At 41.3% G+C, this 23,822-nt stretch overlaps 1 protein-coding gene across 7 annotated transcripts in view; it reads right to left on the bottom strand.

The window, feature by feature from the left end:
* Positions 1–23,822, bottom strand: part of ARAP2 (ArfGAP with RhoGAP domain, ankyrin repeat and PH domain 2) — a 172,944-nt gene that overhangs the window by 7,477 nt on the left and 141,645 nt on the right. For all 7 annotated transcript variants that reach the window (XM_079783129.1, XM_079783126.1, XM_079783128.1 and 4 more), the window contains 4 exons: positions 15,369–15,508; positions 9,433–9,515; positions 8,131–8,166; positions 6,177–6,240 (listed from right to left, as the gene is read on the bottom strand). In XM_079783129.1, the coding sequence (XP_079639255.1) occupies positions 6,177–6,240; positions 8,131–8,166; positions 9,433–9,515; positions 15,369–15,508 (323 nt within the window). The remainder of the gene's footprint in view (positions 1–6,176; positions 6,241–8,130; positions 8,167–9,432; positions 9,516–15,368; positions 15,509–23,822) is intronic.

Here is a 23,822-nt window from a genome sequence, read left to right as displayed (position 1 = left end):
TTTCATCCTCAGTAATCCTATAGTGTAGGTTCTACTTATTACTAGACTTAGCGGATATGCATAAGGTCTGCCCTTGAATTTCAACACATTGCGAACCAGTAGTTTTATTGCTAGCTTTACCCAGTGGCCAGATAAGTTTCTATTGAAGGAGTACAAAAAACGTTTTACATAAATGTTAAAGGCACGCTTTAAAATTAAATATCTATCACATTTTGAAGTTATTTATTACATGTTCTTACAAGCTAATATCTTTTTAAAGTATGATACTTTGTAAGATACTGTGTAATATGAAGCGAGAATTCTCGTGATCCATTCCCAATGTGTTAAGGAAGTATTTACCCTGGTTTAACAAATCAAACACAGTAGATGTCTGCAATATTTTAATCAGAGGGAACGTGACAAGATTCATAACATTTTTATGTCATGGCCCCACACTGGCTAAAATAATTTTGATGTTATATACGTGGGATGTTCCCAACATGTAAAGCTGGGAGAAAATTGGCTGAGAAGGAAGTAGGAAATCCTATGAATTATGCTTACGCTTTTATTCATTGATGTACTAGTATAGTGCATGCATTAAATGACATTCTGAGGAACCTAAGAGAAATGCAGTTTTCAAACACGAATTTCCTGACATGATAAACAATGCTCTGGATACTTGGGTCTCATTGAATGGACCCAAGAGGTATTTTTCCCAACAGAAGAAATCATTAGATCTAAGTAATATGTTCTGATACTTATAGTTATGTATAAGTGACTTCAAAAGTTCTCCTGCATAGATCATATAGCTATGATCATACTTCCATTATTATAACCAACTAGAGGCCCAGTACACAAAATTCGTGCACAGGTAGGGTCCCTAGGCCTGGCCGGTGATCAGGGCCAATTGGGGCCTTCCTTCATTCTGCGCTGCCCCCTTGGTGGTCAGCGCACATCATAGCAAGCTGTTGAACTCCCAGTCGGTCGAACTCCCAAGGGGGCAATTTACATATTAGCCTTTTATTATATAGAAAGGATGATCACATCCCAAAATCTTCATTTGTCTCTCACTTTCTAGTTTCTTTCCCCACAGCTTTACTGAGGTATAACTGACAAATAAAATTGTAAAATATTTAAAGTAAACATGATGATCTGATACAAGCATGTGTTGTGAAAGGATTCCCCCCACTGAGTTAATACATCCATCACCTCACATATTTACCTTGTGTGTATGTGTGTGTGTGTGTGTAAGAAAATTTAAGTTCTACTCCCTAAGCAAATGTTAATTATACAATACTGTGTTATCAACTATTATCACCATGTTATACATTAAATCATCAGGCCTTATTCGTCCTATAACTGCAAGTTTTGTATCCTTTGACCAACCTCTCTACCCCCCTCCCTTCACTCCAGCAACCACTTTTCCACTCTCTGTTTTTGAGTTGAGTTGTGTGGTGTGTTTTTTTTTTAAGGTTCTACATATAAGTGATACCATGCAGTACTTGTCTTTCTCAGTGGCTTATTTCACTTGGCATGAAGCCCTCCAGGTTAATCCATGTTGTTGCACAGGATGGGATTTCTCTTTTTTTAAAAAGTTGAATAATATTCCATTGTGCATGTATACCACATTTTCTTGACCACTCATTCATCTGCCAACAGACACTTTGACTGTTTCCACACCTTGGCTAGGTGAATGATGCTGCAGTGAACACCGGGTTTGCCTCTCACTTCTGACCTTGACCTCGTATCTATCCAGCTCAGTTCATTTCGTTTCATCCACTTGAAGCATTCTTAGGCTCCTTAAGACCTTCAATCCATTGCACTTTGCTCCTTTTTCCCACTTCCTTCATAGCCTGGCCTCAGTTTCATGGACAAAGAGTATACTCACCTCCTTGTCAACTTCTTCAAGTCCTATGCTCTTTCTCCCCCCATTACATGTGCCTGGCTAAGCTCTGAACCTAAACCCAATTCTGCTTACTCTAAGGGTACCTATAGACTGATGGAGGAAAATAAAATAGATCACTCTGGAGATGCATCTCATCTTAAATTAACTTTAAATTTCAAGTGAGCCGCAGCATTGCCTGATGTTCTGCTACAGTGCAACTGGCTTCCTCCCTCTCTGAAGAATCTCATCTTTTACTCTTCCCCGCACTTCTAATATCCCCCAGTGGAGTGACCATGCTGATTTAATTTTTAAAATTATTAATAATCATTCATGTTCATTTTCCTATCATGAAATGTACCAATCTCCTCTGCGTTCATAGCCATATAAGCGAGTCTCCCTTCTCTTCAATCAGTATTGCTCTGATTAAATAACTTTTCTCCAGTCATATATATATTATTGCTCAGTGGACAGAATACATAGTCAGGATTTTGAGAACAAATGTGCCACACTCTGCTGCTACTGATTTTTCCAGCAATGATGAGCCAATGGGCACTTACATTGCTTCACGTCTGCCCAGGGCCTTTGCTGATTTCATAATCACCCTCTTCCTAAAAAATATAATTTTTTCTTCCAATTACTGGATTGTCTTCATCAGCATAGAGGCAAAGTATACACTCTCCCATTTTAAAGACAAATCAATAGCCCCAAATCTACCTTGACTTCTTGTTTCTATCTAGTCACAGGCTCATTTATCTACAAAGCAAATTCCTTGATAGAATATTCTGTAGCAATCACCTACATTTTCCTCCTTCCTCAACCCTTCTCATTTCTTTTCCTGTTTTTTTTTTTTAATATACTAGGGCTTCAAATTTAGAATGTTCCAGGGCTTGCCTGCCATCTCTCTCTCTCTCATATACAACCCCTTCTCTCATTCTCTCTCTCTCAGATCTCACCCAAACGCATGGTTTTCAATACAATCTAAATACTGACTTCCACAAAATTTAAATTTCAGCCCCAACCTTTTGCCTGAGTTTTTCATCCCTACATCCAACCTGCTACCCAGCATACCCACGTGTATGTCTAAAAGGCATCTCAAATTTCATGTGGCCAGAACAGAACTCTCCCTTTCCCCCCCACCCCTTCGTCTCTGATAATGTCACTTACATCTGCCTGTTATCCAAGGCCAAAAAACTAAGTTCTAATCCTCTCAAACTGGTATAGCCAATTAATGTGAAAGCCTTAATTGGCTCTACCTTCCAGTATTTTTGAATCTGAATGTATTAGCAGATCCACCCTAGTCTGAGCTGCCATCCTCTCCCACACAGGTATTCCTCCTGCTTCCATCTCTGACCCTTGAGAGTACGGCTTCAACAAAGTAACCAAGATTATTTTTTCAATTAAAGTAAATTTAATATCTTTCTATTATTTCCCTCTCAAACTCTAAAAGGGGACTAAACTATCTGTTCTTTGTCTTCCTCATCTCTTACCACCTGTCTCTTGTAGGCCTTTGTGATGGTCCCAGCATAAGCCAAGATTATGACATCTAGGGAACTTGATGGTCCCCATCCCTGGCATCTTCCCCTGCTACTACATACCTGTACACCTCACCCCCTCATTTCAGACACATCTGTCAGTTCATTCAAAAAACTCTTCCCTGAGAACCTTTCGTAGTTAATACCCTTTCTTACCTCAGTCACACTGGCTTTCCTTTCCCTCACTTATTTATTCATTATTTTATTTTATCACACTAATATCTATTTGAAATTTGATCTGACTATTTATTTTTTATTTTTCCTATTTTACAAATAGTGAGAATGTACTTAGTAAAAGGCATTGGGTTCTGTGATACAGATATATATAATAAAGAGTCCTTCTCCAAAAAGGACATACAGATGGCCAATAGACACATGAAAAGATGATCAATGTCACTAACTGTCAGAGAAATATGAATTAAAACAACAAGATATCACCTGTCTGTATGGCTATCAGCAATAAATCAACAAACAAGTGTTGGCAAGCATGTGGAGAAAAAGGAACTCTCATGCACTGTTGGTGGGAATGCAGACTGGTGCAGGCACTGTGGAAAAGAGTATGGAAGTTCTTCAAAAAATTAAAAATAGAATTCCTTTTGACTCAGAGATTCTACTTCTGGGAATATATCCAAAGAATCCCAAAATATTAACTTGAAAGAAACATATGCACCCCTATGTCCATTACAATAGCCAAGATCTGGAAGCAATCCAAGAACCCATCAATAGAGGAATGGATAAAAATGTGGTGGTACATTTACACAATAGAATATTACTCAGTCATAAAGGAAGAATGAAATCTTACCAAAAAGCATGGATCGACCTAGAGGGTATTATGCTAAATGAAGTAAGTCAGTCAGAGAAACACATATACCATATCATTTCACTATATGTGGAATCTAAAGAATAAAGTAAACAAAGTCGACAGGCTCAAAAGACAGAGAGAACGGGTGGTTGCTAAGGGGAGGTGATTTGGGGAACGAGTGAAAAAGGCTGAAGGGATTAAAAAGTTATACAACAGTCACAGGGATATAAACTACAGCATAGGGAATATAGTCAATAACATTGTAATAACTACGTATGGTGCCAGGGGGTTACTTGAAATATTGGGGGGAATCGCTTTAAAATATATGAATGTATAACCACTACGCTGTACACCTGAGACTAAAACAAAATAATAAATGTAAGCTGTAACTGAAAAATAAAATTAGAAAAAAAAAGATTGACAAGAGTCCTTCCTCTCATGAAATTTACATTTTAGTAGGAAAGACAGAAATGGAAAATCTAAATGCACAAATGTTTTGTACTGAGTGCTACCTGGAAGTACACAGTGAAGTGCTCCTATAGGAAGGTCTAAATGGAGAATGAGGAAATCTGGAAGCTGAAATCTGAGGCGGGGTGAGGATGGAGATGGATATCAGAAAAGTATTCTGCGCACTGGAAGGACTAATTGTAAGGGAGGGACACTTACTATTGTGTGTGTGTGTGTGTGCATGTGTGTATTTTTAACATCTGCTACGTTCTTGTCTGTTTCTCAATGGAGGTGACCCATTTAATCCCTAAATCCCAAAGGAGCTTTGTGTTGACATTAATCCTGAAACTGGAATGGACAAACAAAGGTACCTGGGCTGAGACCACACAGGACAGGCGAGGCAGGGAGAAATAACTTCGCCCTGAGAGCGGCATCTGCTTCCTGGCTGTTTATACTTTGATTTTCAAACTACAGAATGGACTGACTTCAATTATAAAAACAAAAAATCAACTTAGTTGCACCACAAAGAGATAGTGTAATAGTTTTCGACTCTATAGTTCCAATTTTAGTAAAATACTTCAAATCCAGTTTTTTAAAGTAGGACTTGAACATCTGAATTATTAAAAAGTCCCCCAAAAAGAAGCAAAGTCTCTAAAAAAAGTTAGCAACCAGTCTTTTTCTGCAAATGTATTCCCAGGTAGTAATAGCGTCAGGCTGAGAACAGTGTTTATTAACCACTGGAGAGGACACTAAATTAAAGGAACAGAGAAAATGACCAGATTTTGGGGGTGAATTAACTTCTCTTGTAAGAGAAATGGGGAAGTACATCCTCGCTAATAAAGAGTGGCAACTTAATCGTGACTGTGAACTTCAATGCTCTTGTGCGAAGCAATGCTAAAATCAGCCAGACAAGGCTGGGGGAAAACCAACTCTACTAATGGGACTACTGAAACCTTCCCCCGAAAAGTGAGCCCTCCTCCCAGAAGGAGACTGAATGGGGAATGGGGTACATGTGTTTGCCTCTGGATTTAAACCACTAACTAAATATATGGTCCTAAGCAAATGATGGAACCTTAGTTCATCTCTATTTCCTCGTCATTAAGAATCATCATGCATAGTTTGTTGCAAGGAACACACGTATTAACTCTTTTTGAAGTTTCTAGGAAATAACATGTATTAAAGAAATGTAGGTTCCCGTCCTTATTTGTGGGTAGGCAGGGGTGGGGAGAGTAGGATCATGTGGGGCTCTGGTAGGGTGGCAGCTTAGACCAAGCCCTCTTTCTTCTCCTGCCATCTTGAAGCAACACACCTCTCCTGGGCTGCGGAGCTGCTGGGCTGGCAAAAAGCCTCCATGAAGAGAGTAAACTCTCTTTCAAAGAGTAAGGGATAAATCCTGATGCTTATATAGTAAAAATATATAAATGAGTAAATAAAAGTATATGCATAAAACTCAAACGTTACTCGAAAATCACCGCCATTTCCCATACACCATCATTACACGTCCCTGGACCACTGGAAACAGATTCCTTACCTGGGCAAGGAAGACACTGGCCATCCACTCCATCTGAGTCTGTAAACTGTCACAACACAGGTGCCTGCAAAGCAAGATGTATGACTACAAATCAAAACGTCCACTCTCCAGTGTATTTGGTAATTAAGTGATCAGAAATCCCTTTGGTTTCTCTGACGGATGGCTTAATGCAATCAAAATGGGAGTATCTCAGTACAGGTTGCTTAGTATACGAAGTCAGAATAATGGTGTACAAATGCTATTTTAAACAAAATATAGCTAAGGTTTTGATAATTGCTGAACGACAATCAGCAATATTTTTGGAAAGGCAGAAAGGTCAACCTCATTTGCTTTTTCAGGTGCAAGATGGTAAAACATTTTTTCCCCTAGAAACTCCCAGCTTAAGAAGAAAAATGTGTGCATATTTTCTTAATAGCAGATTTTAAAAAAGGCTTAGACAGTCTCCATCATTATGATTATAAACATTAATACCCACAAGACTCGTGAAAAAGAAGCTAAACGAAAAAACCGCTGCCTGTCCAATAACACCTTTTATTGAAAACCTATATATACAGAGCGCTTGCCCTCACGATTCACACAGTCCATTAGGGGAGCCGGGAATGTAAACAAATAAATTAAAACAGCGAGAGAAGCGAAAAGAGAAACAGCACGCTTGGGGATGGCATGGAGGTTGGTTCCTATAAGAGGAAAATGTTGTGACTGATAGCAAAATGAGAAAATGGGCATTCGATACAACCATATTTTGTTATATTCCTGTATAATAAAAATAATTGTTAAAAATGTTAAAACTTCTGAAATATTCTTGCTTCATTGAAAGATTATCATGGAGACACTGTCCTTTTCCATGTACCATATCCAAGAGAATCTTTCTCAAGGTTTTAATTACAGATCCTTTTAATTACACACCTATGTGTACAAAATACTGTAGATACAAAGAAGACATAAAGATTAAAGGTGAGAGTTACAGGACTTTGGGGCATCTGAGCTATGGCTTGAATGAAGGACAGCTGAGTCTGCCAGCTGGGCAGGGAGAGGACAGTGATGAGGAATGGGAGCAGCACACGGAACGGATGAAGGCTCAGCAAGGGGACCACACCTATTAAACTTGGAGATGGGAGACAGCAAGGCATGTGCGGTGAATTCAAGACATAACTGTTTTATCATTAAGTAAAAAGGGCAAGTCCTGGGCGATGAAGCTGATGGAGCCCATATTTAAGGGCCTTGCATGCCAGGCCAACACTTCCGTGCTTTATCCTGTAAGGTGACAGGAGTCACAGAAGAGTTTTAAAGCAAGAAAGAAACATGATACATTTTAGAAAGTCTCTTTGGGGCTGGGTGGAGAATGTCCTAGAAGGCAGAGGCAAGGTCCGAGGCAGGAAGAGCACTTAGAACTCCTGTACTAATCCTGGCAGATGAATGAAGCAGGGCCCTAGGGTACGGGGTATGGTGGGTCAGAGAGACAGGAAGAGGCATGTCTGGTACGGCTTGGATTCATCAGACACAGGAAGGTAAGAGAAGGAGACTTCTAGTATAATCTCTCGGGAAAGTGGCTCAATCCGATGACATCAGTGGAATCAAGTACATACTAGTATATGTAAAGAACAGTTTTGAAACCAAGATTTTCCTTTTTGGCTGAGTTTTAGCTAGTTCTTATCCCTTATTTAAAACTGAATGTTGCCTGCATATCCCATAAGAGCTAGGATCCCACACTCCTAGTAACTAGGAAGAAATCAGATACAGTTGCTCTTAAGATATTGGCAATTAGGATACATGGGACTGGAATGGACCTAAATTCTGAAAGCAAATATATTTTCCTCTTCCTAGACTCTAAGTGTTTAGTAAAGATTTTACCTTCGCTTCCTGTCTATAGATCTATCTGCCAAGCCACAACATTATCCATTTACTGAGATTACTATCGATACACCAGATCCCCCAACGGCCAGCGGGAACTTACCACTGATGTTTTTCAGAAAATGCTGTCAATCCCCAACTGCGCCACATGAGGAGAAAACACAAACATATTAAAAATGATAAACCTTACCAGACTGGAAACAAGATGGGGTGCTAAGGAGGTGACATTTAACAGTGGAAACGCATAACAGAATTGGTACCCACCGTGAAGATTCCACGGGTGTGATTTATCTAGAGGTGAATGGTAACTGTTGAGGGATGTGGCTACACGTTTAAATATGCGGAGGGAGACAGAGGGAAGGGGTCTCGTGATGTCAGGGGGCAGTGGGGGAAATCTCTCAGAAGAGAGTCTTGGCTGAGTCAAAGCAGATGTTTAGAAAAATGGCCAAAATAAGATAATATTCATACTGACCTGCTGATAGTGTGAGAATTTGAAAAAAATGTGCCAATTGCAATGCAGGTATTTGTGTTAATTGATAATTGCTGAACGATAAGCATGGAGGCAAAAGTGAGAATGTTTTCAGACTCACAAACCATCGAGAGTTCATTAAAATGAAGTTTCATGAGATTAGGTGTATAAGTAGAAACATTAATTAGCTAAGTCAAAGTAATTTCTGATAAGAAAGTACAGTATGGCCCCCGCCAGGTGGCTCAGTTGGTTGGAGTGTCGTCCCTTATATTACAAAAGGCTGCAGTTCAATTCCCAATCCCGTCACATATGTAGGTGGCGGGTTCGATCTCAGGTAGGGGCATGCGCAGGAGGCAACCAATTGATGTTTCTCTCTCACATCAATGTTCCTCTCTCTCTGTCCCTTTTCCTAAAACCACTGAACATATCCTCAGGTGAGGATTAAAAGAAAGTAAGTACAGTGTTAACCGAATGCTGGGTTGATTCAAGTGTTAAAGAGGAACAGAATGTTTAAGAGGGGTCCATCTATGTGCTGTGGATTTACTACCAAATTCGGCAAAGCGAAAAGGGCAAATTAGAGAGCCAGGCTGGGCCAGGCTGCCTGTCTTCTTGTGGGCAGACTTGCCTGGAACATTCCTTGAGTCCCCAGGCTGTGACAGAGCAAGGGACAGGATGCAGACAAACCCAGGTGTTTCCCAGCAGACAGGGCTCCTGGGATTTCTTGTTCTACGAAGGGGACATGCACTCACCCAGCAGCTGCCTTTAGGGGAATGGCCTCCCTCCTCAGCTACCCACACACGTTCTCTGGATCTGGCATCTTAAGAAACTTGTCTACAGCGCAGTTTATAAAGTTAGACTAATGCCTCCGATCCTAATTCCTTGAACAGACATATATTCCCATAACGTTTCCAGCCACCCTCCCCTTGCCAGCCTTACCTTGTTGGAGGTTTCACTTTCTTTCTCACTCCAAGATAAAACTTCATTGAACTGAGAGGAAGCATTTTGTCATGTTTGCTACTCTGTAAGGAAAACAAAATAGTATGTAACTGAACAGACGTCACAAATATCCTTGTTATTTGCCTTGAATGTTAATGACTGGGTTTAGAATTGCTTAGTTTCTCCAATGTTTTATGAATGTAATACCAGCTCTTAGTAAATGAAGATTGTTTTGATTACAATGTTGTAAATTTAAATAGATAATTTTGGATATATATGTCTGTTTATATATGTATATTTAAACACACACATAATGATCCCTTATTTAAAACAGCTGGAACCAGATGTGTATCAGAATTGATAATTTTTCATGTTTTGAAAATACAATACAATGCATATGCAATATGTCATATAACTCCACCAGACTACCAGTGTTGCTTGGGGCAGCACCCTTTATTCAAATATATTCATATTTCTACATTAAAATGCATGATATTTCATATAGTGTGAGATAAATAAAGGCTATAAATACTGTTCTAGACAATGTTTGTAACCCCCTCTACCCCCAACTTCCTATGTTGAAATCTAATCCCCAATGTGATAGTATTTGAAGGGGGGGCCCTCGGGAGGTAATTAAGGCATGAAGGTAGAGCCACATGAATGTATCAGTGCCCTTATAAAAAGAGGCCAGAGAGCTGGCTCTCGCTCTTTCACCAAGTGGGGATCCACGTTGGCAGTCTACAACCGGGACAAGGGCCTCACTAGACCCTGACCCGGCTGGCCCCCTGATTCACACCCAACCTCAGAACTGTGAGAAAAGAATGCCTGCTGTCTATATTTCAGAATTATAGAAAACATATTGTGAACCTATATGGGCACATACTGAAATATCTCAAATATCCATATTAATGAAAATTAAGTTCACGAAAATAGACTATAAAAAAAATTATAAATATTTGCTTAAGATCAATTACACATTCTCCGTACACATTCTGGCATATTTACTTGTGATTAATATTTTAAAAATGTTAATCCTTGAACACAGAACACCAGGAAAGTTGTCTGACAGAAGAAAAACTTGAATCCTTATACTTTAATTTAAAACCTTAATATCAAATCACACAAATTTTATGATTTATCCTTGCATACCCTGCAATAGATTTTATACAGATAATAGCCATGGAAGTAATTACTAACACAAGCAGTCCCTATATCCTAAGGAAATCTCTTGTTTCAAACTGTAGGCAGACAGCATTTATAACTGAGAGCAGGGGTGTGAGGGTCACAGAGACCTAGGTGCAAATCGGCCTTGCTACTTATTAGTTTGAGGCCCCATGTGCTTCTCTCAGCTCTTTTTCCTTTAATCCTCACCTGAGGATATTTTTTTTTTTTCTGTTGATTTTTAGAGAGAGTGGAAGTGGGCAGGGGGGAGACAGAGAGAAACATCGATGCGAAAGAGAGACAGACACATAGACTGGCTGCCTCCTGCAGGAGCCCCAAACAGGGCCAGGGATCTAGCCTGCAGAGATACATGCCCTCGACTGGAATCTAACCCTGGACCCTTCAGTCTCAGGGCCGACACTCTATCCACTGAGCCAAACTGGCTAAGGCCTTACTTCTTGTTTGTAAACAGGGATAATAACAATGTTGACTATCTCATAGGGTCATTATGATGATTAAATGAGAAAGTAAAGAGTTACTATGAAGGGTTATTGTACAGATTAAATGAGAAAAATGCCTATAAAGGTTTTAGTCTAGTAGCTGGTATATAGAAAGCACGTAGGAAATGATAGCTACTATTATAAATTTAGAACACCCTGCTTCATAGAAATCCTATATAATAAAAGGCTAATATGCAAATCAACCAAACAGTGGAATGACCCATCACTATGATGCACACTGACCACCAGGGGGCAGACGCTCAATGCAGGAGCTGCCCCCTGGTAGTCAGTGCGCTCCCACAGGGGGAGCACCGCTCAGCCTAAAGCTGGGCTCAAGGCTGGCAAGCGCAGCAGCAGTGGTGGGAACCTCTCCTGCCTCCACAGCAGCTCTAAGGATGTCCAAATGCCGGCTTAGGCCCAGGCGGAGCAGGCCTAAGCCATTAGTCAGATATCCCCTGACGGCTCCCAGGCTGTGAAAGGGTGCAGGCCAGGCTGAGGGACTGCCCCCACAACCCCGAGTGCATGAATTTCGTGCACTGGGCCTCTAGTAGCAATATAAACAAGTTACTAGGGTCCTAAGACAATGCACAAAAGCCCACTTGACAAATATGTAGCTCAAATCAGTACAAGTTCTATAAAACTTAAACTCTTACTATGAAATCTGCTCTTGATGAAAGCAGCCACTTTTGAAAAGGGTGGAAAACCAATAAAATAAAAGCCCAGCGACTGTTAAGGCGGAACGACTGGTTGCTATGACCCACTGGCCGCAGGGGCCACCACCAGCACCGCTGTGGAGCCCGAGGGCCCCGGGGCCAGCAGCCGCCGCCAAGGCGCTGGTAAAGAAGAACGCGAAGGTGGCCAGTGTGAGCGTGCAGCTTGAGATGAAGGCTCTGTGGGACGAATTCGATCAGCTGGGCACCGAGATAGATGATCGTCACCAAGGCTGGCAGGTCAGGGCACCCCTCTCCCTGCTGCGACCCTCCCCATGTGGCGCCAGTATAGGGCGGCAGGCTTTGTCCCAATCCACACGAGCGAGACTGAGAAGCGGGGTGGGGGGCACTGCCTGGCCACCTGCGGGTCCCTCTCTGCACGGGCCGGCTCCTGCACTCTTTGATTCCCGGCTTTAGTGACAGCCGCCTGGTGCGCTGGGCCGGAGGGTACTGCTCTGGAGGCCAGGAAGGCAGCGGAGAGAAACCCTGTGGACCTGCCGCCTGACCAGCAGCCCAGGACCTGGCACCGCCAGAAACGCACCGGCTCAGAGCACGCCGAGCTTTGGGGGGGAAGGCAGGCGCCTGTGAGGGGCCTTGCCACCAGCTGGCTCCTGGTGGATCCCACCTCAAAGGAAACTCGGTCTTTGGTTCCTTACTTCAGTCTATCCCGGCTAAAGAGGAGCAGCTGGGCACATTTTAGGGGAGAATTAAGACTCTAAAACAGTGTGTTCTGTTCCGTGGAGATTGCTACCCAGTTGTCTTAGGACTAAATTACCAGTGATTGTTGGGCCAGGCTCTGCCACTGGGGCCCACGTCTTCCAATCGGCCTGTATTTGTTGTAATGGCCCCAAAGAGAAGAAGGGGAACAAGTTTTTCGATGCAATGGATTTGACCAACAGATAAAGGCAAGTGCCAAGCTGTGTCTAATGTACACACAGAGACACCAGCTCTGAGTCCACCTGGCCAAAGGGAGCTCAGGGCCGGTTTGCAGAGCCTTCTGGTGGTTTCCGTTTCCTTGCTGAGGCCGTCCTCCCTGGAAAGCCTGGGGCCCATGCTCAGCTCCAGCTCAGTGGGTCTTCTTCAGGCCTCTCCCCCAAGCTGGCCACGCCCCTGATCAGCCCCTCCCACCCCCATCAGGGGCAGGGATGGCTGGCCAACCTCCCACGGCCCCTCCTCCCTGGCGTACCCAGCTGGATCACCCCAATTGGGGTGGGCTGGCTGGACTCTACCCATGCACAAATTCATGCACCGGGCCTCTAGTATGTTTATAAAATAAAAACTTGGTTTCCACGGAGAATACAGGTTAGGAGAATATAGAAGAAAAAGCAAGCAGGAAGATCAGGAATTATGCTTTGGTGACCAATGGCCTCCGTGGCAGCGATGATAAGGCCTGGAATTTACACGGTGGATTTGCTCCCAGTCACTATTATTAATGTTTGCTATTATAATCATAGTAGATAATTTAATAACATATATATTTTGGATATTTTTTCCTTTATGGCTAGATTTCTAGAAATGGAAGTATCAGTTCCTTATTGGGGCTAAAAACGTCAGGTTGATTTTTAAATATGGTAAGCTGCCATCCAATTACAAAAATGACTCTTAATCAACATATTATGTATACAGAAGGACAAGGATGAAGGAACTCCATCTAATAAAGACCAAGGTGGGTGACCCACTGAAGAAAACCAAAAAAAATTCAACCTAGAAGACTTAATATTTGTCAGCTGTGATGTTTAACATTTACTTTCGTGAATATAAACCTAAGTTCATGAACTTTGACATCTGGAGTTCGGTTCACTAACCCCAAATTCTTATGTGGCTTACTTCTGCAAACTCCACCCTCCCTCTACTGAAAAAAAAAAAAAAACACCTGAAGAATAACAAACAATATCTTGGTACCTGCACACACTCCCTGCTGGGTCTATCAGGTGGAATGGCAAAGTGGGAGTTCAGGTAGGGTAGATAATCCAGACCTCTGAATGGAGGGGTAAGGGCTACAGACTTCAGTGCTGTCCTACCTGCCCCCATGCCTGGACATTCCACTGTCTTTAAAAGTGAATATGAGATGTCTACACAAAGTTGGAATGCTAAGATTTATTTAAGGCCACACATGGAGGCTTCCCTGGAGAAACAAACAGGGAAAGGGGTTAAAGGTGTGGAGAGCTCAAAAGATACTTCCCAAAATAGGGCTAACTATCCTCTCTTCATGACATATTAACAGATATTACTACACTGTTCTTTCTTTGTACGTTACCAAAACAAAATAGTGAAGTGCCACACACTTACAGTATGCAAGCAATGTTTAACTCAAGTGAATTGTATAATTCAAAATAAAAAAGTATCTCCAGGTCCTGCTGTCATTCAGCATTTAAAAAAAAAATTGCATGGGTATTGCCAGAATCTCAAGGAAGTAGAGATGATACTGCAAATACACATGTGACCACCACCAAAAACTGGATAGAGAATATTTTTTTAAAAAAATATTTTTAATTGATGGTTAGAGAGAGAGGAAGGGAGAAGGCGAGAGAGAGAAATGGGAGACATTGATATGAGAGTGAAACATTGATCGGCTGCCTTCTGCACTCCCCCTACTGGGAATCGTGCCCACAACCCAGAAATGTGCCCTGACCGGGAATCAAACCTACAATCTTTCCTGACACCTCAGCAAACACTTTCTACTTTCTATCACCATTCATGGTTTTGCCCGATCTTAGACTTCTTACAGACAGACTCAGATGGTAGTATTTTGTGTCAAGCTTCTTCTACTCCACAAGGATTTCAAGATGCATCCATGTTGCTGCATGCATGAGTATTCACTTATTTTATTGCTGAGTAGGATTCCATTGTATGAATTTATCATTCTAATATTGACAGTCACTTGGAATGTTTCCAGGTTGCAGCTTTTATGAATAAAGCTGCTTATGAACATTCCTGAACAAACACTTTTATGGACATAATAACCAGGAACAGAATTGCTGGGTCCAGGGGTAGATGTTCTAATAAACTTACCTAACAACTGCCCAACATTTCTACACAGTGATTGTGACTGTACCCTTCCATCAGCAATTTATGAGAGTTTTAGTTTAATCAACATCCTTGTCTACACTAGGTGTTGTCACTCTTACAATTTTAGTCATTGTAGTCAACTTAAAGAGTAAAATAGTATATCAGAGTTTTAATTTGCATTTATTAATTTCCATTAGCTAAACTCAAGCCACTTTTGCCTTAGGGCATGACACACTCTCCCAGTCATTTTATTGACTGAGATGCTGACTGATACGCTTGTTTATGTAACGCATATTAGACTTTTCTTTAGGACTTAAGTCATTCCCTGCCCTAAAAAATGTGAGGTGCTCATAAAGGCCAAATATGGAGTTCTTCACTGCGCTACTCAGTGCATTAATGCCATAGCCCAGAGGCTGAGAGGAATCCTCAGCTTACTCTGCATTTTATTTTATTTTCTACAGGCCTTGACTTCCAAGAGAGAGGGCTGAGAAAGGTATAAGAATGTTAATACCCACACAGAAATGTGTACATAGTCAAATACTATATATGCAAATACCTTCAGGTCCTTGTAAAGAATGAGATATCCATCTCGTAAAACACAGTGCCGATCTTGAAATTTATTTCCAGACAGTATTTTAGATGGTTCTTCTTTGATTTTCAGGGATCCCTCTTTGATACTTTCCAGGGCATTTCTCTCTGTAAAGTACATTATTTTTGTAGGTGAGGTACACTTTCATTTATTTGGAACAGAATATAAAACATTTTTATACTTTCAGTTTTGATATTATAAAGTAACTAGAGGCCCAGTGCATGATTTAATCATGCACCTGTAGGCTGTCTGTCTGATGGTCGGGACGGGTGTGGCCAGCAGCTCCGAAGTCCCTGGGCCCCTAGGGCGAGGCGGGGTGGGGGCGTGGTCCTCCGGCGGCCAGAGCCCAGGCCAGGGTCTTGCCTTCGCCTCCCGCCCAGGGAGGCTGGGGCCCCCGCCACCTCCTCTGCCTTCCAGCTCCCTCATGAGCCCTCCCTCGGCCGGCCCGGGCTGCATGGAAACCCGCGTCCTCTGTGGACACTGCCACGCGCTCCTGCGGCCCAACTGCCGCCAGACTCCTCCCCCATGAGCCGCACCGCCTCATCAGCCAGGGCCTCCAAACGCCCGGCTCGCTGACCCAGAGTCCCCTTCTGTGCCACAGCACAGCCATGGCGCAGACGCTGAGCTCGCTCCGCCAGCTCAGCGTCCTGCCGGCCCAATCACCACCCCAGCCACCCCGAGTCCCGCCCCCTGAGCCTCCTGCTGGCCCAATCGTGGGCGTAGCAGAGTGATGGTAATTTACATATTACCTTTTTATTATGTAGGATAACTTGTTTCCTATCATTAACCCTTTGCATTCGCTTGCTTTTTTCTCGATTCCTTTATTCTACTCGGGATTTACTTTTTTAAATACCCCAGATTTTAGAAAGCGCGGCAGTAGAATAAAAAACTGGAGTTTCTTTTCATACAAACTTATTTATTTGGATTTTTTTATATTTCAAATTATTGATACATTCAAAGAGTAATTTTAATCTCGACATCCTAGTGCAAAAGGTTAAGAAGCCTATGGTTAATTTCTGGGAATAGCACATGTCAGGGGCATGTTGGACAAGTCGCAGATCCACTGACTGGATCTATTTATATCTATAATACATAGGCCTGCCTACGCTGTCCCATTAGCACTTAAAACATGGTGAGTCTCAATCAGGATGTGCTGTAAGTATAAAATATACTTACAGATTTTGAAGACAGTTCAAAAAGTAAAAAAAAAAAAAATCTCCCAATTTTGCAATATTAATTACATGTTGAAATGATAATATTTTGGATATGTGAGTTTAAATGAAATATACTAGCAAAATTAATGTCACTATATATATATATATATATATATATATATATATATATATACATACATATATATATACACACATACACATATATATATATGCATATATATATATGTATTAATGTGGATACTAAGCAACTTAAAATTACATCATCAGCTTGCCTCATATTTCTTTCAACAGCACTCATATAAGAATGCAAATACACAGGTAAAGAGGGAAACCTCTACCATAATTCTGACACAGGAATCCAATAATTTTTAAGGTGTTTGAGAAATTCCTGCCAACATGAAACAGGTAAGAGTAACAAGACAAAATGGCTAAAGTAGAGTATTTAACATCAACTATATTTCATATGCAATACTGTGATTGTTCCACACACAGGAGTCTTTTCAACTAAGTTTCTTAAGAAAACACTTATTGGTAAGAAACCAAGTTTGTATTTGCATAAATTTATCAATCTATCTCCATAAATTTATCATGTATAAGTGTATCAATATATTTCCAATCTAAAACTTTCTACTGGAAATCCAGACAATGATCAGCTTCCTTCCTGAGACCTGAAGTACAGTGGACAGAAAGAACATTGAAGCCAAGCAGCCATGACGCTGTCATTATGGAGTCAACTCCTGCTTTTCCTATAAAACAGGAAAAATCACACTTGTCCTGCAGGTCGCTGTGGCCCACATATTAGATGGTGTCCACAAAGATTCAGAGAGGGGCACCATATCAGGACTTGGACCTTAAGTAATTTCTTAGTGTTAAGGTTATACAATTTTAAAATATTCATGCATAGTTTCCGGATAAAAGACTTGAAGACATGTTTTAATACAACTGGAATCAAGAAAAAAATAAACGTTATATAAAACCAGTATACATTTTAGACTTTTCAAAATGTTCATGTATTTTAATGTCATGTGATTTGCATGCAGCTTTCTGCAGTAGGGAGTAGAGGTAACACAATCTCATTTTATTTTTAATTAAATACTAGGAGCCCAGTGTGTGATTCGAAATCGCGCGGCGCCACCCACCCTTGAGTCGCCAGTCTGGCCCTGCTTTGCTCCCCGGGCCCCACAGCAGCCACGGCCACTGCTGATCTGGCCCTGCCTCCCTCTCTGGCCCTTGAAGCAGCCATGGCCACTGCTGATCAGGCCCTCCCCCAGCACAGGCATGGAGGCCCCTGCCTCCCCCGACGCTGCGTGCGCAACCTCCTCCTGTCTGGTAGACCCATTACGGCATCCCGGTTAATTAGCATATTTCTCTATTTTATATATATACATATTTTTATCGATTTCAGAGAGGAAGGGAGAGGGAGAGAGAGATAGAAACATCAGTGATGAGAATCACTGATTGGCTGCCTCCTGCACGCTGCCTACTGTGGATCTTGCCAGCAACCTGGGCATGTGCCTTGACCAGAATTGAACCTGGCATCCTTCAGTCCACAGGCCGATGCTCTATCCACTGAGCCAAACAACCTCATTTTATAAATGAGAAAATTGTGGCTCACAAAGGTTACGTAGGTTAAAAGGCAACTGTACTAGAATCACAGTTCAGCTCTCTTAATATCTAACACAGAATCCTGTCTTTTATACTGAGACACTATTCTAAGTAATCATCACAATTATGATCACGACCATTACCGCAATAATAAACGTCTGGGTGCCTTTCTTGAACTCATGTGCCATTTTACACTGCACTCTTTATCTACAACTTACTCCTTTGATGATTTCCGTGACACTGCTCTGTCTTTGTTTTCTTGAAAGCTTTCTAATTGTTCCTTCATACACCCTGGGCCTCTCTTGATACACCCATCCCTTACAAGCAAATGATGGTAACTCTATACTCAGCTTTCTAATGTTCTTTAATAAGTAAGTGGAATGATCTTGTGTTCTTTCGAGGCTAAAACCACGTCCCATGCAATGGGCTCCATTGCTTCCGCAGGTCCCTTCCAGACATCTACCCCTGGATACACTTCACAGTCAGTAAAACCCAACACATCCAAAGACCCCACCCCTGTGTCAACCCAAATAGTAACCTCTTCTAGGCTCCCTTTCCTAATGGCTCAGGAAGCATCCAAAGCAAGAAACTGAGAAGTCCACACAGTGGTCTCTGTAATAACACACTGCTAGTTTCCTTTAGAAAACATTCCCTTACTACCTAGATAAAAGTGAGATAGCAGTCCAGGGAAATTTTGTCCATAATTTCCTCAATTACAAAGTGTTTTATTCATTTATATTTTTAAAAAGTTTACTCAACGGGTACTTTTAGTGAGCAAAGGAATGAGATAGAGTCTTATAATGGAAGATCAAGACATACAAGAAAAATGACACAGGAGATATCTCCTTGACCGAGAGACGTTCAGTGTTAGAAAAGATGTCAGTGACCATGGAGCTGAATCACCTTTCTGTGCCTGAAAGCTCTCCATAAACATAAGCATCCTGGCCTACAGTAGTCATTTAGAGCATCTTGTGTTTGTATTTACATTTATATTTAAATAGTCTTCATGCATTTAGATTTTTCAGTTCCTTGTGGAAAAAGATAATCCTTTACATTTTCCACAGATTCCTGCATGAAACAGAGAGCTAACAGAAACTTATCAATTGGTTTTCTCGGTACCAAATAATAACATGAGAGAAAGTCAGGACATTCCTACTCTATCTACAGTGAATATCAAAGACTATCATCAAGTCCCAAGAAAATACTTCCACTTGAAGTGGACTAGGTCTTACCTTCGGATTTAAAAAGATCTGATGGAAGTGCAATGTAAATTATTTTAGCTAGACTATGATTTATAGACTCATACTATTTCTGCTGACATTTTCTTTTTATTTTCTTAAGTCAGTTGATAGTGGATGGCTCAGCTTTCCAGGTCTGAACTTGCCGGAAGCACTTGCATTTTAAACTATTCGATTCTAATGCAAATTTAATTCCAAAGCATCTGTCCTATGCAGCAATCTAAATTTAGAAACCCACGGGGACCTGCATTTGAGTTACATCTTGTATCTTAAAAGTATTTCTTCCCCATTGAGATCATTAAAACTCAACTCCCATGCATTACATTCTATCGAGGTGATTTTTTAAAGAACTTTAGCACTTAAAATAAGACTTCAGCAATATAAAATTATTTATTCTGGAACCTTACAGAAGCTATAAATATATGCCTTACTTGTGATAGAGATGTTCAAACAACTCAATATGAGATAATGATAAAAGATGGTCTAATAAGATTAGCTCTGACAAAGTCTATTTAGCCATTTTAATGAAGTTTTATACTCCCTACCTCAATGTCTCAGTCATAATCCATGGGGTAGAAAAGAAATTTGAGGACTATTATCTTTCTTTTCAAGTTAGTTAACTCCTCATTACAATAATGACAATGGCGCAAACTGTTTCTAAGAAATCAAATGACGCTTTTGAAAAGCACAGAATTGATTTTTAAGTAGAGGCAACAGAAAATTCATTTACTCTAGTATACTTCTATAAAAGTAAAGTATGTTACCTCATTACCTTAAATGAATGAGCAGAAATTAAGTGTTGGCTGATTCTAAATCTATCCCTACTGTTATGTCTACATTTTAAACAGTTCCGATAAAGTGAGGAAATTCAGAAAACTAACACCCCTAAACCTCCAAATGTATTATTTGATAAAAATTCTTCATTTAGCATGAAGGTGGTGAAAACATAATGTCAATCAAAAATATATGCTTAGAATTTATTACATTAAAAAAAAAACAACAACAACTATCATATGGGTGCCGTTGTAATAACCTGGTTATAATTTCACAGGAAAGGAGGAACGGGAAGACTAGATGTAGGCATGCCATTTACACAGCTTTGCCAAAAAGCTGCATCTAACACTCTCCAAGTCTGTGCCCCACTGATTGATGGGGGAAGGGACCATGCCCAGTAAGGTCTGAATGATGTGGAAAGGTGCCTGCCTGTCTGCCAGTCACACCCCGAAACAAATTAGTGGTCAGAATGGGCATGGCCACTGCAAGCACACGAAACCTGAGCACACCTCAAACAATGGAAGTTCTCTCTCTTCCCTCTCTCACATGCTGGGCCCTGTGACTCCTGTGGCAGGGGCTGGCTCCCCTGCGTCCATGGGCTAAAGGCCATGTGGGGCTGCTTCACACAATGGACTAGTGGATCTTAATTAGCGTGGGTGCTGAGCCACACCGGCTACAACGTGGAAGGGAAGCTCTGGACACTGGCCTTGTTTCTGGCTCTGCTGGAACCCCACCTGCAGCTTTTCCAGGACTGGCTCCAGGGGCAGGGGACTTTGGAACCCGAGAGATGTAACTTCACGCAAATAAAGCCTTCTTCCACCTCCCATCCACCTGTGGGGGTGAAGCATCCATCTTAGATAAAAACTGCTGTTTGAAATTTTAATGCTGCTATTTGGCTTCTGTAAATGCTTGCTTGCTTAAATAATAAGGAAAAGGAGACTACTCCCACTTCAGAGAGGCCATTAAACCTTCCCCGGACGAAATTATCAGTGCTGGCACCAGGCCAGGCCTTTGGTTGAGGTCTCAAGGCCCCAGCACATAGGGGCTCTTTAAGAATTTGCAAAAGGGGCCGGAAACACCCCATATTTGGGAGACAAAGAAGGTAAAAACATATAAATAGGGAACATTCCTGCATGTTGGGGCCCAGAATTTGAGAGACATTTTCCTCTGGACCTGCGCGTAATAAATGTAACTCCTTCTCTCTAAGTATTGCTTGGTTCTTCTCCGGTTTTCTGTAACAGGGGCTTCTGAAAATTCTTTCAGCCGTTTCCCAAGAACCTGTACTTCGCTCCTATGAGCGACAGGAGAGTTTAATTCTCCTGTAACAAAACAATTAATAAAATGCAAGTCACACAGATATTTTTGTGGGTAAATATAGAGTTGGAATAGAGTTAGGTGGACAGAGAGTAAAATTTGTGGCAACTAGGTGTCAAGTTTGCGGGGACAGAGTGCAAAGGTTATTGCTACTTAATGCTTCAAAAAATGTCAATGCAGTAGCTATTGTTTTCCTTAGAGAAAATGTGGTTGCAACCAACCACCCTAGTTTCAAACTTAGCTGATTTCTACTTGGGCCCCTGGTTAGAAAAAGAAAATCTTCAGTGAGAGAAATATTTAACCTTATTCCATCTTGCTGTGAAGAGCAATGTATTTCTGAGATGACGCCAATATTTCTAACAAATTGACAGAGACATCACATTCCATTTACTTTATTTTCCTTTTAGATCCCAAGTTTAAGAAGTGGTGGATGTATGGAACGGAGCAACGATTCTGGAGTTGGTGGTCATTGTGATTGATTTAGGAGACATTTGCCAAGACAGAGAGAGACAAAGCAGATTGAACATCTAACCCCCCTGAAATCTATCACCAAGTAGAGCCCATAAAACGTACTTCTAAATGCCAGGCTGCTGTAATACACAAGTATAGGAGGAAAAAAATCATGATTTAAGAAATTGATTTAAAAACACACACACAAAAAAACAACACGCCAGAGCCGATTTAAAAGGGTCATCCTAAATTCACACAGATGCAGAACCACCATAGTGAAAGCGATCGTTTTGCTTTGACAATCTAAATATAAATCAAGCTCTAATGAAAAACATTTATAAACATTTTATTGGCTAGAAAACTATAAAAAGCATTTTAAAAATTTACTTCATAGTTCCTTCTATATTTGTCCCAAAGTACATAACTACTAAATGTGAAACGGTCCAATTAATGTATTTGCTGAGAGTGTTACACTAAAACCCGATGTTGTTCATGTAATGAGACAGTTTCCTGGTAGGAAGAACTATCCTATATAATAAAAGTCTAATATGCAAATTGACCCCTCAACCAGGAGTTCGACTAGGAGTTCAACCAGGGAGTGGGGCTGGCCAGCCAAATGCCCATGGTGGCCTCTCCCTCTGGCCGGCCGCGTCTGTCCCCTTCCCCCAGCCGACCTGGCCCTATCGGGCCCCATCCATGCACAAATTTGTGCACCGGGCCTCTAGTAGATATGATAACAAGCTGCATACTGGTTTGGCAAATTGAGGTAGGAATAGTGCAAGGACAGGGATGTGCTTCAGCTCCACCCTGTTTGAGCAAGGAGTGGGACATGAGAGTAACACCAAAGTTAGAGAACGTTTCATCCAAATCCTGAAACTGTCACTTAAGCCTGCCTTCCACTCTGGGGTTTTCCAGCTCTTATGCAAGGTGCTTGTCGAGACCTTACAGAGGTGTGATGCTTTCATAACAGAAGGACACACTCACATCCCCAGGAAGGCACAGGAGTACGGGAGGCATCATTATACTGCCCAGTCTTCCTACCCAGCTTGTGGGCAGAGCCCATGTTCAGTCACACTACCATTCTTCTTGTCTTTAATCAGCATAAAGAGTTTAATTCAAATGTCATTGCTCTCAACCTGCTCTATCTCTTCCCCCCGTCCCCCAAGACCAACAGAACTTAATGATATCCTTATTTGGATTATTCTTCACTCCACCTGCACAAAACCTCACTTTACACCATAGCCTTTTAAGATCTTAGTTTTATCTATTTGTATTCACATAGCCAGCCCACTAACATTCAAACAAGAGCTGAGGTATTATGTCTAAGTGTGGGTTTCAAGTATTTCGCAGAATGGAAGAATTAGACATTTAGAGGAATACTAGAAAAAGGAAAAGGAAAATTCTCACCAGAAAACACTATACATTTAGCTGAAAAGTTGATTTATTTTCTAAAAGAAAAGAAACCACAAGAACTTATTACATAGGTTTCATAATGCTGACAGGACTTGGTTCCTAAGCTCCACAATTCTTCTTTATCTCAATGTTACAATGAAAAATACAGAATTTAAGAACTAGAACAGATTTCATAGATTATCTAAATCAGAAATTCTCAGCATGGGTCCATTGGCATTTGGGGCCAGATAATCCTTAGTTGTAAAGAGCTGTGCTGTGTATTGTAGGATGCTTAGTGGCAAACCTTTTATCTGTCCACTAAAGACCTGAAGCACCACTCCAACCAGCTGTGACAGTCAGAAATGTCTGCAAACATTGCCAAATGTCCCCTGGGAGACAACACTGCCCCACACCTGAGAGCCACGGCTGGTATAATTTGCACTCTTGAATACCCAGAGAACTTTCATAATTCA

This window comes from Cnephaeus nilssonii (genome assembly GCF_951640355.1).
Source record: "Cnephaeus nilssonii genome assembly, chromosome: 1".
Taxonomy (NCBI): Eukaryota; Metazoa; Chordata; class Mammalia; order Chiroptera; family Vespertilionidae; genus Cnephaeus; species Cnephaeus nilssonii.
This window is presented reverse-complemented; position numbering and strand designations above follow the sequence as displayed.